Source organism: Thunnus thynnus, chromosome 9 (assembly GCF_963924715.1).
Source record: "Thunnus thynnus chromosome 9, fThuThy2.1, whole genome shotgun sequence".
Taxonomy (NCBI): Eukaryota; Metazoa; Chordata; class Actinopteri; order Scombriformes; family Scombridae; genus Thunnus; species Thunnus thynnus.
This window is the reverse complement of record NC_089525.1, coordinates 20,354,623-20,372,297: the sequence shown is the minus strand read 5'-3', so window position 1 is coordinate 20,372,297 and position 17,675 is coordinate 20,354,623. Positions and strand designations below refer to the sequence as shown.

General features: G+C 41.3%; 1 protein-coding gene across 6 annotated transcripts in view; it reads left to right on the top strand.

Moving 5' to 3' along the window:
- The window catches only part of dlg3 (discs, large homolog 3 (Drosophila)), an 83,633-nt gene that overhangs the window by 10,861 nt on the left and 55,097 nt on the right, over positions 1 to 17,675 (top strand). For 3 of the 6 annotated variants that reach the window (XM_067599571.1, XM_067599572.1, XM_067599570.1), the window contains one exon: positions 4,420 to 4,524. In XM_067599571.1, the coding sequence (XP_067455672.1) occupies positions 4,420 to 4,524 (105 nt within the window). Of the gene's footprint in view, positions 1 to 4,419; positions 4,525 to 11,406; positions 12,164 to 17,675 lie in introns of those variants that run through there. The other 3 variants (XM_067599577.1, XM_067599569.1, XM_067599573.1) reach the window with 3 other exon arrangements.

The window sequence follows — 17,675 nt, the reverse complement described above, 5'->3', positions numbered from 1 at the left end:
TTAGAAAAACGCTATAGCTTCTGCTGTATGTGTGTTTATGTCTGCTTATTCATCTGCACACACAGTCATGCAGCCTCAGTGTACGTGAAGTACATGGAGGCACAAACATCATTGCAATGCCAGAAACAAAAAACGTGATTTCAATTTTATCATAAAATTTAAAAATTGAATTTTTTAGAATTGAATTTAAGGTGCAGCACGCAAAGCACCGCCAAGCCTTTGAACCATCAAACTGGATTCTTCCGCTGAAATATCAGACTAATTTTATCAAGTTATGGTTGAGGATCGGCTTATAAGATGCCTCAAAGGCCCTTATTCCGTAACTGGAAGAGCAACAGTCCATTTTCCAAAGCTCTCCGTTATTATCCGTGAGGGAACAATGTGACTGGTTATTATACTCAATAAAACTTCTGGTCTGCATTCAAATTATTTGTGCAAGCATGTAACAATATTAGCAGTTCCTTTCAAATATACTGTAACACCACAGAAACAGGAATGGGCAGATACTGTACGTGGGCACTTACCTTGCCTGTAGAGAATTGGAGTCTTGGTAGTGGTGGGAAAAAATAAAAAACTCCTTCACTCTCAACTCCAAAATACTTCAGAGGTGAAAAGAGCCCACTAGGAAACAGTTTTAGAGCTTTTCTCAGTTCTGATGTGTCAGAAAAGCTCTCCAGTGAACAGAGATGTATCTAGAGACATTCCATATGCGGCTCAAGTCTCAAAAAATATTGTTGGGAGAAGCAGCTGTCCTGTTAGTAACCGTACCTGCATGGAAATTTAACAAGGCAAACCTTTAATATCCTAGTTTTGGGGTGGTGTGACGCAGAAGAAAATCTTTTTATTTAAAGATTTTTGCCTTGGTGTGAGTCGTTTAGAGTAGAAATCCAGACAGGAAACATGAGAAAAAGAGGGGTACTGTACAATATACAATAAAGGTCCCCAGCTGTTATCTGGTAAGCGACTTAGACCACCAGGCCACCAGCGCACCTTTCTGTTTGTTTAAGAAGATTAGGAAAACATCACTGCAGTTGTGGTGGAGCCAGAACATCACAAACATGAGGCATTCAAAGGATCCAGTACTGAGACAATCCACTTGCTGTTGTGAATGTTTTCTTCTTCTGTGACATACCCACATTTTCAATCATTTCATCCTTTTATTTTCCCCTTTCTGTTTTTATATTTATGTTGATCTGCTAATTTTTAACATTGATTTGTTATTTTGTCACACTGCCCATGTGTTGCCTGTTTGCTCTGGATGGGAATTCCCCGTTCTATGAGCCCTTCCAAATCCCTTTCCTTTACAAATTAAAGGATAGCTTCATTGTTTTCCAAACCAAATGTTGCATGCCAACATTTATGTGTGCTCATTATACAACTTCACTCAAAGCTTTAGTTTTGAGAAACTCTGCTGTCGCTGCAGCTTTTTGCTGCACTTTAAAGGATAAGTTTACATTTCTTCAAGTGTATGTTAATACAAAACTCACATGCCCATATGGACACTGACAGTGATTAGTTGTTAGTTCCTTATTACTAATTATTAAGTTACTGCCACATAGATATCCCGTTCTAAAGTGATTTCAATGAAAGTCCTTGTTCTGCATTGTAAAGGTCAGCTGAAGCTAATTTGAGGTTTTTAGTCGTTTTAGTCGAGTTAAATAAAAACACTGGATATGTTCCAAACTTGCAGTATTTTTTGTATGAAATCCCTGGACAGTGCCATGGCAGGGGGACAGAAACAACAACATTTTGCACTAAAAAGCTTTATAAAGAGTAAAAAGCTGTAAACTTTATATAATGCTGCATCATATAATACAGTAGCCAATGTTTGACCTTTGATCACTGGGAGGGCAGCTGGCTCTGTACCTCCTCAGTCAAAATAGTGTTCCAGAGGTTTGTCCATTTTCTGTTTTTTCATTTGGGACTCCCTCTGATGGGTCACAACCCGGCACAGTGAATGCAACAATGTCAACCAGACAGACTGAGGAGGGGCCTCACATTTCTAATCCACTATCCAGGCAGAGTCACCAGTGAACAGGGATAAACAGGGAGCAGGTGTCTGTGGATTTGACTAAGACCTCTATATGTTTGGTTGATTGGATCTATACTGAATGTCATATAAACCACAATAAATAGATTTTTGTACATTTATACTGGTGCATGTCAGTCATTCCCACATGGCAACCTTTTTTTCTGGTGGCTTTTAGATTTATAATATAAAGGTGATAGTGAGATTACATAATTCATGCCCGACATGAGATAAAAACTTCAATCTAACATTATTCCTTCATGCTTAGCAGCCCCTCCCTCCGGTCAATCACTTAATGGCAATATGATTTTTGAAATTCATGAGCTAAGTGTGAACTGGATTATGTACGGTCAGTTGAGCAGGGGAACTGCAATAAACTTGTAATTTGCTAGACTGTATTAAATGGAGGTCTTAATGCAGGAGACTGTTTCCAGTTTATGACTGCTCCTCAACACATCAAGCTTGAGTGAGCGACATTATTTTCAACTGAAAATGGTTCTCATACATTTGTAATATTGTGTAAAGGACATATTAGGGAACATATTAATCTATTTTCTGGAAAGTATTGCAAAAGTTATGACCTTTAACACGCTGGATTAGTCAGTCAATGACTGCATGAATTGCTGCTTATTGCAGTGTCATCTGTTCATAATTTGTCACTCCCATGGAAGAAGACCTAAACCACAAACCGTGACTGTGGTTTGAACTTTATTCTGCTACCCTAAGCTGTTCTCCAAGCATTTCTGTGATCCACCCTGTCTAGCTTCTAATTCGGTGCAGCATGGCTCCTGATCCTTCCCCCATCCTCTCCTCTCCGGATCCCAGCTGCTTGTGGAGCCCATGCAGGCACAGTCCTGGAAAGAGAGAGGCTGATGGAAGGATGCAGCAGTCATAGTGGGAAGTTTGAGAGAGAGAAAGAGAGAGAGAAAGAGAGAGATGCTTAATGGACACCCAGTGAGGTGCTCATTAGTATTCTAGCCATGCTGTCACCTGAGTGGAGGATGGGAGGGAAACTAAATGAGTCTGCAAATTCCCTGATTTGGTGCAGAGTAGCAGGTGAGATTGGAGAATAGCTGCTTTAGAAAAAAAAAAGAAATGAAAGAAACTATGAGACGTGAAGCTGTTTTTGGTAAATTGATTGAATTTATAATTAGAGAGGAATTTGTCTTTTGATTGCAAGAACATCTGGATGTCATATGTTTGACTTTATGTGTAACAATCATAGAAAAAATAGATAAACATGAAACATTTCATAAATCGTAATAATTGATGGACTAATTTCAAATATGTCTGCACAATTTTGTGTGTGTATGTGTGTGTGTTCACAAAGATCACACTCTTAGCTGCAACTATTAGACAGAGCAGCTCTGGCTTTGGCAGTGTCAGTTGACCTGCCTGTCAGCGCTGCCATGTGGGAATGGAGCCGTCAAAGAAAAATTTACTTGGTATCACTGAAGTAACACATAGTATATGTGATCCTTACCAGTGCCAAAATAAATACAAATGTTGTGAGAATACTGTAAACTTGACATAGATTCAAGTTTAACGGTTGATTTTTTTTGCTTTCGACTCTCTTTCTGTTGGTTGCAGTGATACCAGGTACAGCAGCCTGCATGCTCAGGGGTGTGTGTGTGTATTTATATAAACACTTAACACATTTGTCCTTTCGACTTGGGCACGAGAGCAGCGTTCATTTTAACTCCGCTGAGAGAGAACACGCCGCTTATTTGGAGAATCATTGGGCCTGTTTTGTGGCAACACTTTTTGCAACTTTGCCCCAGTGATGGCCTGCTCTAAAGTCTGCCCTCTGCTGTCAGTTAAGGGTCTTTGTGGTCTGAACTGTGGCAATGATCTCAATGGATTTCAGGTACTGTAGACTCTGTGTGTTCATGTCCACCACCAGTAGACAGTCGCTGTATTGAGAAACTTAACATGTCAAACCTTATTTGTTTGGATGGTTTTATTAGTTACACATTTTGAGCTATTTAATACTTAATGAGCTGAGATGGAGTGAAGTATCCACTCCAGTTCTGTGCTGCTTTGTCGTCACTGTTTCCACAACAAATAGCTGAAAATTGCTGATTGTTCAACAACATTTTAAAGGAGTAGTGTGACATTTTGGGAAATGCTCATTCCATTCTTATTAAGGGTTAGATTGATACCACTCTCATGTTTACACTAAATATGAAGCTTGGGCCAGCAGGCTGTGCAAGCTTAGCTTAGCTCAGTCCAAAGAAAGAGTTCTAAATACCTCAGATAAAGCCACAACTTCTCATTTTTACACTTTGGGTTCTTTAACAAACCAAATGTAATGTGTTAATAAGTGCGATTTAGGGGTGCTGGTAGGTAGATATTTATACTTTAACCTCTGCTGTCGTTTTGTCCCACAGGACGAGGAGGGTGTGTCTCGGGTGCGAGTGACCAGCAGGAGGAGCCCTCACAAAGTGGAGCGAGTGTCTGGCTTGGTGACTCGCTCCCATGTCGACCCACCAAAGGTAAGTGAGAGCAAAAAGCAATGAGGAGTTTCTCAGGGGTCTCCTGAACCTTCTGAAGTTCTTCTTCAAAGGGCAGCTGCTGCTCATGGAAGCAGATACTAATGATCTGGATGATGTGATGATTACACATTTCTCCATGAGGGTTTAGTGAGGCATCACAGACGAGCCATCACAAGCATTTGGAACATTTTGATAACATTGAGACATGACTAAATAATAACGCAGGCCAAGAAGCCCCAGATATAGTTCTAGAGATTTGTTGGATCTGTTTGATTTGATGAAATATGAATTGTGTGGACTGCTAGGAAATGCTGATATTTCATGCTAAAAATAAATTACAATCATTTATTTTCTCTTCATTATTTCAACACTTCCAGAGGTTATTTGCATCTACTATGCTCATGCAGATCACATTAATTAATAATATTTAGGCTGATCATACTTGGACAGTAATTATGTGGCACATTAATTTTTGTAAAAAAAAAATTTCATCACTGTCCTCACTTTCTGCTGTGAAACACATTATATCCTAAAGTTTTAGTTTATACCTTTTACCTAACTGCTAATATTATAGTTGTAAAGGACTAATTTGACATTTTGGAAAATATATTTAGTATTTGCAGTTTTTGTAAGTTTTGTATGTTAAATAGTGAGCTTTAGAGATGCTGGTAGGTTGGATTTTGTTACCCATGGCTAGCTGTCTCTCCTCTCTTTCCAATCTTTGTGCTAAGCTATGGTCTGCTAGCTCCAGCTTCATATTTAACGTAAAAATATGAGAGTTGTATCAATCTTCTCATCTAACCCTTGGCAAAGAAGCGAATAAGGTACTTCGGAAAATGTCTATTTAAGCTAAGCTAAGCTAAGCTAACAGGCAGCTGGCTCCAGCTTCATATTTAGCGTACAGATATGAGAGTTGCATCAATCTTCTCATCTAACCCTTGGAAAGGAAGCGTACTTCCCAAAATGTCTGGTTCTATTTCTTGAAGGACTGTGGTCAACATGAGTAAGAACCAGAGACCTCATATTTCATGATAGAAACATGTCTCATGGGCTAGCCATGTTCCTCAGTATTGCTAAAGGCCTTGTGTTCACATGCCTTCCCCATTACAACATGGCCAGTGGCACATGGCAGCACAGCGGCCGCAGGCGTTGGCTTTTCAGCTGAGCCCAGAACTAGTGCAAGTGGTTTGAGTGGGGGGATTGGCGATGTGGAGGCGTGAGGATTGGTGGGCTTTGGAGGGGTAAAACAGAAAGGGGATGCGGGCTGTAAGCACATGGATTCATTGTGTTCGTATGATAATGTCTGCATAAGAATACAGTGACAGTACAGGTTGGCTCTGTGAGAGGAGCTGGTGTAGATAATATGGAGCTGGGTGTGTGTGTGTGTGTGTATGTGTGTGTGGGTGTGTGTGTGTGTGTGTGTGTGTGAGACCCCTCTATCACATGAAGGAGGGAGGTGAGGGGAGATGAGGAGGGGCAGGGAACGGGAGGGAGGCATTGAAAGGGAGAGAAGAAGGGGGGGGGGGGGTGCAGAGAGGAAGATATAGTGGGGGAGGCTGGAGAGAGAGCAAGGCAGCTGAGAGGCGAGGGCCGGTGCAGTGCAGAGCTGGAACGGACACCCAGAGCTCAGCCTTCCTCGGGTTGCCATGGAAACCACATTCCTCCCCCGCCTGCATCCCTACAGACTGCTCTGACTCTCTTTCTTTCTCTATCTATCTCTCTTCTCGCTTCTCTGTTTTTCATCCTGTCTTTTTTTCCCTCTTTTAATTCGTGTCTGTTTTTTTTCTTCCTCCCCTTCTCTCTCTCTCTCTCTCTCTCTCTGCTCTGCTCTGCTCTGCTTTTACACCGAACACACATTGAGCACATTCGTGATGATGCAAACTCAGCAAGCGCTGTGATTTCAGATGCCTCTCTCTCTGTAGCAGGGTGAATGGATAATTACACAGAGTTTATTTTGCATTCCCATACACTCGTGGACACATAAACACTTTGTTGTTTTCTCTGCGTCTCTCTATTTTCTTCTCTCTATTTTTACTCCCCCTTCTGTTCAGCACCATGCTTCAGTAATGCCCCCTCTAGTCATTGCATTTCTGCCCACACACAGGGCACCTTAGCTCCTTTTCTCCTCAGTTATGGCGTCTGTCATGGACATACAGCACCTTTATCTTATTTTATCAACTGCTTTCACCCCCCCCCCCTGTTGGTTTACCGCACGTACCTTAACCTCCTTTTCATAGCTCTCTTTATTTCTGCTTCTCTGCATTTACAAACTCTACACTAAACACTGTTCCTGATATAATCTCCTACTCTTGCCTTCTCGTATTCCTCTTTTCCGCTCTCCCTCATTTCCCTCCATTCTTTCTTTCATTTTCCCTCCATGTGTATACTTCTCTCTCTCATTATTCCATCAGTTGGAGGTGCTGTGTTTGGTATGTGTGGTGGAGCAGCTGTTCCCTGCCACTGAGGCCTATTAATAGGAGTCTTAGTTGTGTAGCCTTTGTTTTCTGCGTCTGCATCACTCAGAGAATGTCGTAGTGGCTCCTTGGCAGGTTTCTTGCAATCTTTCAGTACAAAACTGATGAGTATCTCTCTGTAACTCCGTAATTTTTCTCAGCCTGACTGGCTTTTTGTCTCACGATCTCTCTCTCCCGCTTGCACGTTCCCTCCCTCCTGCACGTTCACACTCACAGACCTGCACCTTTACAAAGCTATGAATTGTCGAGCGGTGCCAGCATTAACTGTGAAGATTCACCTATATTCTAGCCTTTCAGTGGCTGCAAGAAACTAGTGTGTTCTGCTAAGATGTAATGATGCCTGAGAGAGGCTTATAAGTCTTGCTTCCTCACCCTCTCTTGCAGTTAGTTAAGGCTAGAGTAGAGCAGCTTTAGTACATGTTGATATGGAGCTGCCTCTTTAAGACTGCCTCACTACCGACTTTCCTTATATGGCGCTGCATCCGATCAGGTGACGAAGGAGTAGTCACATAGCTTCTCTGAGAAATGCCTAGAAATGACTGAAAAGCTCAATACATGGTCTGTGCAGTGGTTGGGGGTTGTAATGCTCATTACGATAGCATGTGTATGAGTGTGTGTTTGTGTGTGTGCCTGTGTGTGTGCGTGTGTGTGTGTGTTACAGGGTGTCCAGGTGGGTTTATGTAATAAGGACTGTGCAGGCTGATGCTCAGCTGATAGTGTTGGGGGTGCTGCAAGGCGGGATGCAGAGAAGCATCTCTGTTGAAAAGCACAGGATAATTCCCTCGCTTATGCCATAAATCAAAGGTCCGTCTTTTTCATTTGTCTACAGAAGGTCAGAGGTCACCGCTTTCATTTCACAAGATAAATTACCTAGCGCTGTTGATCCGCATCTCCCCAGTCCAAGCTGTTTAATTGGGAACAATATTTATCAAGGATTGCACACTCATTCATTCAGTGATGCATGTACATATATACTAATTGTGAGTGGATTTGTGTGATGTGAATGTCCGTTTTGTTGTATTTTTCAAATTGTATTGAGCCTTACAGGGTTGTTATTCTTCTGTGTGAACTAAAACCAAATCGTTGTTATTGTATTTCCCAGGATAGCACTATTATAGCACTGTTATTATTACATTTGGTAAGAATCAGAGTGTTACAATTACAAGCTAGCAGTTCAATCATGCCCTACCGTGCATTGTAATTTGTTGCAATAATTATGACACATATGTTTTCAGTTTTCATTAAATGTGTTGAACATCTTTGTGCATATTTTTATGTACTAGGCAGATCACTGTGTGGCTTACTGTAAGCTTTTTGTTGTTGTTTAATGGTTTTACATCTTACCATCATCCCATTTCACTGGTATCTAAACTATGTACAACCACCAAAGAGTTACCACTAACTGAATACAGATTTTTCTGCATCTAACACAAGCACACCACAGACGACAAACTCAAAAATAATTGCATAATTGAGTGCAACCAAAACTTACGCAACACAGTCAAAACATAAATGTAACATAATCTTCACAAATAGTTTATTTATTAGATCAGATTACATTATACTAGTGTTGGTTTTATAGCACCTGTGAAAGCTTACCATTGCCTAGATTACACATCATCAGCAACCCACTGACATGTTTAATCATAAAGAAACAGAAGAAGTTTAGAAACATTAAATTTCATTAGGGCTCAAAACTAAAAGAGATGATCAAAACAGAAAAATCTGCAAAATTATGTAGAAAAATGACATGTATAAGACATGTGCACCAACACTACATTACCCTTCAGGACCTTTCCTGTCCTCTAGAGTAGCTCTGATTTGATTAGTTCATATTAACTTCCTGTATTCCTCTTCCTGCTCTCCATATCTCTCTTCTACAGAAAACCAGCAATTGATTGGCTCTACGAAGACCTACTAACATTTTTATATACGTATTTTGTATTATGTAATATTTAAAGGGAGAGGCTTCCTTCCCCTACTAGATATGCCTACATATTGCAGAGTCCATATCGTAGATGTTTGTGTGTACATGCATGCCCACCCATGACATATCTGTGTTCATTCAGTGCAGCGCAGCCTTTCTCTGTCCATCTCTCCTGCCTGTATTGTGTGCATTTTGCTTGCCATTCCCTCATTTTGTGTGCCGTACAGTACACTATGTTTTGTTCTGGTTTTTTTGGTTTTTTTTTTACTGCAATCTGAATGTACTGAATTGTAAATACGATGTGGACAGTTTATAAGAGCGACAGAGTGAGGCAAGGAAGGAGGGTTGCAACATGTGCTCGGTCATGTGTGCTGTGATCGATATGCTTACATCGTCCTTTCAAGCCGCTGCCTCGAAGTCCCGCCTCACCACTCTGATTGGCTTCGGCGGGGTTTGTGGCTGCATCCTGCATTGTAACTTGAGGCATTCAGTGGTTTCTAGTCTCTGTTTAAAAATGCCCAAGTTTCCCTTGATTTTGCTCTCAGCTTGGCAAATCTCTGTAGGTTAGAGTGAAAGAATATCATTAAAAAGAAGTGAGTTACTGTTGCATGTAATTAAGTGGAGTTGAGCCTGCTGTGTGTGCCTCCTGGTAGGGCTGCAGTATGCCCTCGCCCTAAAAATCCTGCTCAATTAAACAGGAAGGTTGCACTAAAACACATTCATATGCATCTAATTTAAAGGCTTTATGTCTTATATGCTAATCAGAACACAGAGAAGGCACTAGCATTCATGTATGAACCCTGTAACATGCAGACTATGTACAAATATACTCTCTCCCCCCATGCAGACACACCCAGCTCCATTCCCGTCACATTTCATTAATAATGCATATATGCAGGGTTTTAATGGCGACACTGAAACATTCCCTCTCAGTTCACTAAAAAATGAACCTTCACTCTCAGTGTCAGGATGTTTTATATCTAGCTGTGATCAACCCACAAATTCATAAGCATGCAAAATGGTTCACAGGCAGTCCTATCGCATTACTGAAAATATAACTGCCACAGATACATGAAAGCCATATAGCCTCTCTTTTTTTTCCCCCCCTCACACATTCTCACTCTCAATCTCTTCCTCCACCCACTCGAAAGCCCAAGCGTGTAATCTTGTTGGTTTCGTACACATGTGTTGATGTCATCATTGTGAATGTAAGATATTTCCCCTATGGTTCTTAAACGAGGCTTCAGGAGTGCAGTTTTCTCTCACAGTGCTTATTTTGACCCAATCCCTGCACACGGGCAGGGCTTAACAATAAAAATAATTCAACAGCAGTGCAGCTTGCCAGTAGTAATACTAGGAAAAAAAAAAAAAAGGAAGATGGATACAGGATGATGTAAAGTAATGCAGCATGATTCAAAGGCATCCTCTGATGAGAGGCAGGTCTAGTGATACCCAGGAGAAAAGGGATTTTCATCTGCTGCACCTGCTCCATTGTGAGATTATTTACAGATGTGTGCTGTGACACAGAGCCTGAGGTTGCCAATCACTAGCACAAGGAAGCTGTTAAGTCTGCAGCTGAACTAGAGATGACCGTGGAGGTGACCAGTGACCAGTCGGAGGGACAGGGGTGCTCACTGTTAGTTGGATTTTGGCTGCATTGGTCTGATGAAAAACATGGATTAGACTTACAATTAGTGGATCGGGGTTGAGGGCTTTGATTGGCAAATTGAAGACATCCTGACCTTATATTTGTAAGATGTCAAACAAAATCGAGAGGTAAAATGTTTTTATTGTGCCTTTATTTGTGAAGCAGTGCATTTTCACTCAAGGCAGGCGGCAGTGAGGTTTTAGATGTTGTGGCCCCTTTAAGAGCAGCTAGTGAAGCGCTCAGTGCTGTTGGTGCTGCTGCTGCTGATGGCAGCGCTGCCAGTTGATTGGCTGTGGCTGTCAGGGCTGAGGTGCTAGAGGGATGCTGCTACGTATCTCTCTGCCCCCCCCTCCCTCCCTGCCTCTCTCTCTCTCTCTCTCTCTCTCTTTCTCTCTCTCTCTCTCTCTCTCTCTCCATCTCCCTCTTGCTTGCTCGCATCCCTCTGAATAATCCACATCTAGGGCAAGCTGGCTGAGAGGCGATCCAGTGCTCAGCTCCTCTCTGCAGGCTGAGAAAAGAGACAGAGAGAGAAAGACAACGATTTTCAACGCAGGAGGAAAAACGTGAGATTTTGACCAAACTGGAAGATACCAAGAATTAACAGAGGAAGATTTTCATCTGCGGATATCATTTATTTATACATATTGTTTATATATCTATATATATATTTGTACACACGCATATAGATATTTATATATATACATTTATCCCTGTACATATCTGTATTTGTGCTTGTCTGTTTATATTAATATTTTTATATGTATTTGTGTGTGTAAATATATATGATATATAAACAAAAGAATATATATATATCTATGAATTTATATGCGTATCACTGTGAACCAAGAGAAGCAAGAGGAAATTTCTATCATCGGGGCTGGTCTCTGATTGTGTGGTCGAATACAATATTTTGAATATTTCCTTTGATCTTCTATGTCAAGAGGACAAAGACTACATGCCCATTTTGTATTTTTGTTTTCCTGTTGCTGCATCCCGTCCCTCTCAATCATCTTTTTTTTTTTTACATCCGAGAGGAATAAATCGGAGAGCGACAGGATTTGACGAAAAAGGGAAAATCTGTAGAAATTCCTGTGATTAGTGTTATTTCCGTCGGCATTAGCGCTCTGTGAGCCGATCACAGCGTGCTGTGTGAGATCTGAGGAGGCAGCAGAGACAGAGTGCCACGCCGCTCAGCTCAGCGTCAGCTCAGCCAGCACAGCCAGCATGCACAAACACCACCACTGCTGCAAGTGCCCAGAATGTTATGAGGTGACCCGTATGGCTGCCCTGCGTAGGATGGATGCCCCGTCATATGGAGGAGACTGGCAGGCCGAGCCCTATGGATACCCGCCTGGGTACGGGGGAGGCCAAACCTTACCCCCTCCAGCCTCAGGGGGAGGTGGAAGCATGGGAGGAGGAGGGGGCACTTTGGGGAGAAGTAAGGGCAAGATTATGTCTGGTGGGGGCCCTGGAGGCCCCAACCCAAAGGGCCAATCCAAAGGTGGCCCCAAAGTAAACGGCAACAACTCCAGTGGACAAGGAGGATGGTGGCCCGAATGCACCTGTACCAACCGGGAGTGGTATGACCAGGTAACTCATCTTCCTCACTTATAGTAGTTAGATAACTCAGGCCTGTGGGGCCTGGCATGGGGGGAGTGGGATCTGACGATCATGTATCAACCGCTAACGTTGTCGGTTTGTGGAAGAGAATTCACATTTAGCATTCATGTCAAGCCCTCCTTTTCAGATTGTGATTTGTTGACTGTGGTCCCTCTATTGGAAGCAGCAGAGTAAGGAGAACAGAACAGGATCCAGTTTCACTGCACACACATGGAGATGATCTTCATGTTTGGATTTGATGCAGATGACTAATGCTTATAGATTTAACACACCTAGTGTATGTCGTCAAAGGCTTACGCTGATGCAGCTACCATAGGCCAAAAATGGTGCATTTCCATTCATTGAAGCACCACTGAGATGCAGTTTGCAATTATTTTAAGTTATCTCTCGAGCCAGGGAGTCCAACATTACACACTGACTTAAGAAATGTACAGTAGAGATCAACTAATCGTGGAATTGTGTCTCATTAGGTCAGAGTAGAAGAAGAGATGATGAAATCGATCACTGACACCAGTTTCATTCTTATTCATGGCCTCCGTTTCTTTAAGCAAAACCATTTTACCCAAAAGAATCAGAATATAATGACTGTGTCTTCAGAAAAAATAGAGAATCAGCAATAATCTGTGTCTAAACGTTGCCTGTCATACATGCCACACAGTGTGAATGAAACCGCCTCTTTACATGCGCTCCATTTTATATCTATTATCTCCATTTATTTACATGTATTTGTAAATTACAGGTGATAAAAGGTCAGAACAGCTTCAGAAGCACAGTCTTTAATTAAGCAAGGTGCATATATGTGAGCATGAGAGTGAGCTTGGGTGGGGGAAGGGTAGCTTGGTGAGCATGAGATTCAAGGAATGGCTCTTGCTATGCATGAGTATGTGTCTATTTAGTCTCGAATTTGCGGCAGGAGAAGCCGCTGCGTTGTTTGTACTTCCTCCGTTCGTGTCTGATCGCGTTTTTTAAGCAACAAACACGAGGCAATAGGAGGAAGAAGGTGAGAAGAAGCACAGGGGTAAAATGGAGGCTGAGTTTTCAGTGGCAGAGTGGAAGAGATCCCCCTGAGCTGAGCCCACATATGAGCTGTAACCTGGTTGATATTACCAGATTACTACAGCCAAGGAGAAGTTTTAGCTTTGAGGAGGCAAAAAAAAAAGAGATTGACACTTTTTTTGGGCTCATGTTGCGTTAAAAATCCAATGCAAGCCTTTTCTTATCAGCAGCATCCAGACCAATCAGGCTTATTTCATGTTTCACACGTTTAAAAGCTCACAGTAGATGTGATTATGTAAGCAATTATTGTTTGATTTTGTTCTCTCATCAGAGTTACAACCTAATGATTCCACTGCTCGTTTCAACATACAATGAAACAAATTAGAATCTGCTTGATGAAAAAAGGTTTTTTTCAACCGCATTGTGATTTATGTTTTCTGTCTTATGTTGTTGAAACAGCACAGTTAATAGATAAACCACTGATGATAGCATCCTATCTGGTCCTATCCTTTCCAACGACTCTTGTTTCCCTCGCTGTATCATACGAATGTGCACCACGCAAAAACTCTGTAGAGAAAATATCCAACCTGGCATTCATGGTTTCAGTCCAGGAGTATCTACGGTACATGCACCATGAACAGCGGAATGAAAAGAGCTGGAATTACAGAGAATGAATCAGAGATGATGGAGGGGGGGGGGGGGAGTGAGCAGCAGTCAGTGAGGTGAAAATGCTAAGGTTGAAAAAGACAGAAATAAGCCAATAAAGGCAGACAGCGGGCCTGGAGAGGGGGAGGGGGTTATGTAAGAGGAGGCAGTTGGTGGTGCTGTCAGAGAGAGAAAGAAAGAGAGGCCCTGACACTGTGGACAAGCATCTGTCCCTCCGTCTCTTAAAAAACAGGCACGTGAATGCCCAGAATGTGCTCCCCTTCCTATGAACGAGCTACAGCGCAGCATGGATGAAGATGCACACCCACCACCCCCACCCTCACAGCTCTCCTCAGTCACCGTTGCTCATCCTTGGGTGGGAAATGTGAAAGCCACCCCTCCTCCACTACCTATACACATCCGGAGAGCTAGGGCAGCAATCGCACACACACACACTCAGCCACACGCGTTATATTATCTTATTGCTTTCATAACAACTCGTGTTTTTTGGATGCTAACACGATGAAAAAGCAGCAACCTTGCACAGTCATTCAGAAGTATTTGAGCTTGCTTTTTATAGCTGGATCATTGACATTTTAAATGGCTCCTGCAGCCATGAGCATTTCATGTACGTCTGAGAGAATCATTAGACAAGACGAGACATAATGATGCCATATTAATCTTTTTTTTTTCCCCCCTTCTGTCATCTATTTACAAAACGATTGTGTGACTTTTGTCAAGAGCTTGCTTGGTTAATTATGGATGATTCCAGTTGGGATTATAATAACATTCTTTAAAACAAGAGCTTTTGAATTTAAATCTGAGAAAAGTAGAGACCTCAGTCTACTGGGAGCTTCAGAAAGCTCCCTCTTCCCCCCGCGGGCTCCAATCTGTCTTTGTGTGTTCTCCAGCTCTGTGGCTATGATTAGCTTTAAACATTAATTGGATTTTACTTTATTTATTACCATCAAGATTTTGTCCAAAATGCTCTGCCAGAGCTATTGTTTACCACAGGCCTCTGTAGTGGCAGTGGTGTGTTAGATTAATGCACTGGCATGGTGGGCGTTCCATGTTGAACACTCCCATAGGTGATTACAACTCGAAAGCCTTCAGGCCTTGATCAGAAATGTTTGTGCATGTGTGTTTGTGTGTGTGTGTGTGTGTTGTAGGTGGATGTTTGCCCTGTGTGTATATGCGCTTGTCTTTTACAGTCAGATTGATTTATCGGTGTCATTGGTTTGTACATCTGTCTGATGAGATTTTGCTCGGCCAGATTTGATTTGCCATTCCTGTAACAGCAACCCAGAGAGTATTAACGGATGGGATTTACATGTGCTCCATGTCCAAATGTCTTGAGCTGGATCCCCTACTGTGATCTTGAAAGGCTCCATCTAAAACCTGGAATATTCTCATCAGATCAAGAGAGATTTATCTATGAGCTTGTCTCAGGGAAAAAAAAAAGAGGCAAGAGATATGTGATCTGAATGAAACGGCATTCAGCATATCCATACATTTTCTTTCAAAATCTGGTTCTTCCAAGATGGATGACATTTTCATTACACCTGCAGGTGCAGTTCCTGTCAATACATTCAGTCCACTCTGACACATAATTATTGCACAGTTGTTTCAAGTGCTCTAAAAGAAGAAGATTAAATTTGCATATTTAGTGTAAAACATCTCATGTCGGCACTCTCATTGGCTAATATTTCTTTCTCTAATAGAAAAGTCTTGATGAGTCAGTTTGGGGTTCCCCTTATGATGGTGACCAAAGTAAAAGGAAGATGATAGAGAGGATATTTTAGTTCAATAACAGGGTAAATACCTTTAAAGTTTACTGTAACAGGTGAGCGCTGCAGAGGAAACTTAAGAATGGAGACAAATATGAAGACATGGTTAGCTATAAGACGTTTGGTCTGATGTTATGGATGGAGCTGTGTTTTTCTTGAGAGGACCAGACAGTCCTCCATCTTCCCTGACCAAGTGTACTCATGAAAAGAGTTCTCCTAAAGCCGGATAACCTTGACCTCTAGAAATAAGGACATCCTGAAAGAAGAGATTTTTCTTGTTAGTTAACATTTGTTGTTTGTTTACCTTCATAATTTTGGTCATGTTTCTGTCTTGCCAGAAGTGTACAGACGCTGATTTCAGTTGTTGTCAGATCAGGACAGGTGTGGGATAGTTGGTCGGCCCCTTAATCCCAGATTACTGTCCACTGGCTGCATTTTTGGATTCTTGTTACTTCTTTAATCCAGCGTTGGTACTCGTTGCTGTGGATGTGAGTGAGTCTATGATGTGCTTCTCTTTTTTGCAGGGATCCGAGATTTCAGACTTCAGGTTTTACTGACTGATTTGGGGGTTTTTTTGTGTATGTGTATGTTCCAAAATCCTCTTTTACACTTTTCTTTATTGGATGTATTAGATATGGAGATATGATACGTAAGTAGGTGTTTGCAATTGCAGTCGTAGTGCTAAGTGAACAATTGTACATTTACTGAATTAAATAGAAACAAGAGGTCATTGTTTAGTCTTCTGTGTAATGAAACATAATATCGTATGCCAGTAATTTCAACAATTCTGAAAGAATATCATAAAGCACAAAAATAGTAAAAAAGCATCATTATTTTATTGTCTACTCCTACCCCGCCAGTGATGTCAGCACGCCTCTGATGTCAGAATTCCTATGACATCACTCGTAAGCTTCAGCATTATGCTGGCATCAGATTGACATTTTATCTGAGGACAAAAGCTTGTCATGCTATCCCTCTCCCTCTGTCCCACACTCACCCCAACATTACTCTTTGAAATGTGCCTACAGGCTACTTAAACTCAAACCTTGTATTCAACTAAACAATGTGAAATGTTTTGAAAAATGTTACAGACAGTGCTCTTATGGTTCTGTGGTACATTATGGCAACTAGCCCACAAACTTACACATTATCTGCCTTAATCTGCAGCAACTGTTTAAAGAATTTGAGTTTGAAACCATGTAATGTGATGTCGGAAAATTTAATTCAGTTTATTCATCTGCAGCTTTGATTACTTCAGACCACACTAAAATGGACAGGAGATGCAAAAGAGCTAAAAAAAAAAAAAAAAAAAAGCTAATGTTGGTGCCTCCAGCTTTCTCTAGATGCACACTGTTGTTTAGGAGACAATAAGCTTAGTGTGTGTCACAGTGACTTCTTAAACACTGTATTGTTAGTTCCTGATGGCAAAAAAATGCACACGACCATCACCAGAATTTCATTTTGGGCAAACAGGACAAATCTACTATTGGCTAATGTATTTCTTTTTAGGGATATACATAACTCTGTGGTTAACCATACTGCAAAGCATTATTATCAATTATTACCAATATTTTTGCAATTACCTGTACTGAAAGTGTTCTTTCAAACTGTGCCCAGCAATTTTAAAATAACGTTTAAAATAATGTGACACTGTGAACAGCTGTCTGGTAGTTTCAAGTTGTTAAACAGCTACAGTCATCAGAATAAGTGGATTTTATGAAAAATTAGTTCCACAGCCTTCGTTCATGTGTGATCTGTATTTGCCTTGTGTCTGCAAAGAAAAGATTCAGGCAATAAGATCCAGTTCAATGTAGTTTCTCTATAATCTTAATAAGCTCTGACAATTTTCAAGCGCGTTGAAGCCAATACTGTCTAACTGAAAATAGTTTCAAAATGGCTGTTAAGTGTAAAACAAACCGGCACGTTCAACATTCCAAATCCACAGTTTCTTGCCAAAAAGTCATTATGTTGAGATAGCAAAAGGAGAAAAAATATTACATGTTGGTTAACTTGTTATGTTTTGATAAACGTGAGACGGAATAAAAAATTAGATA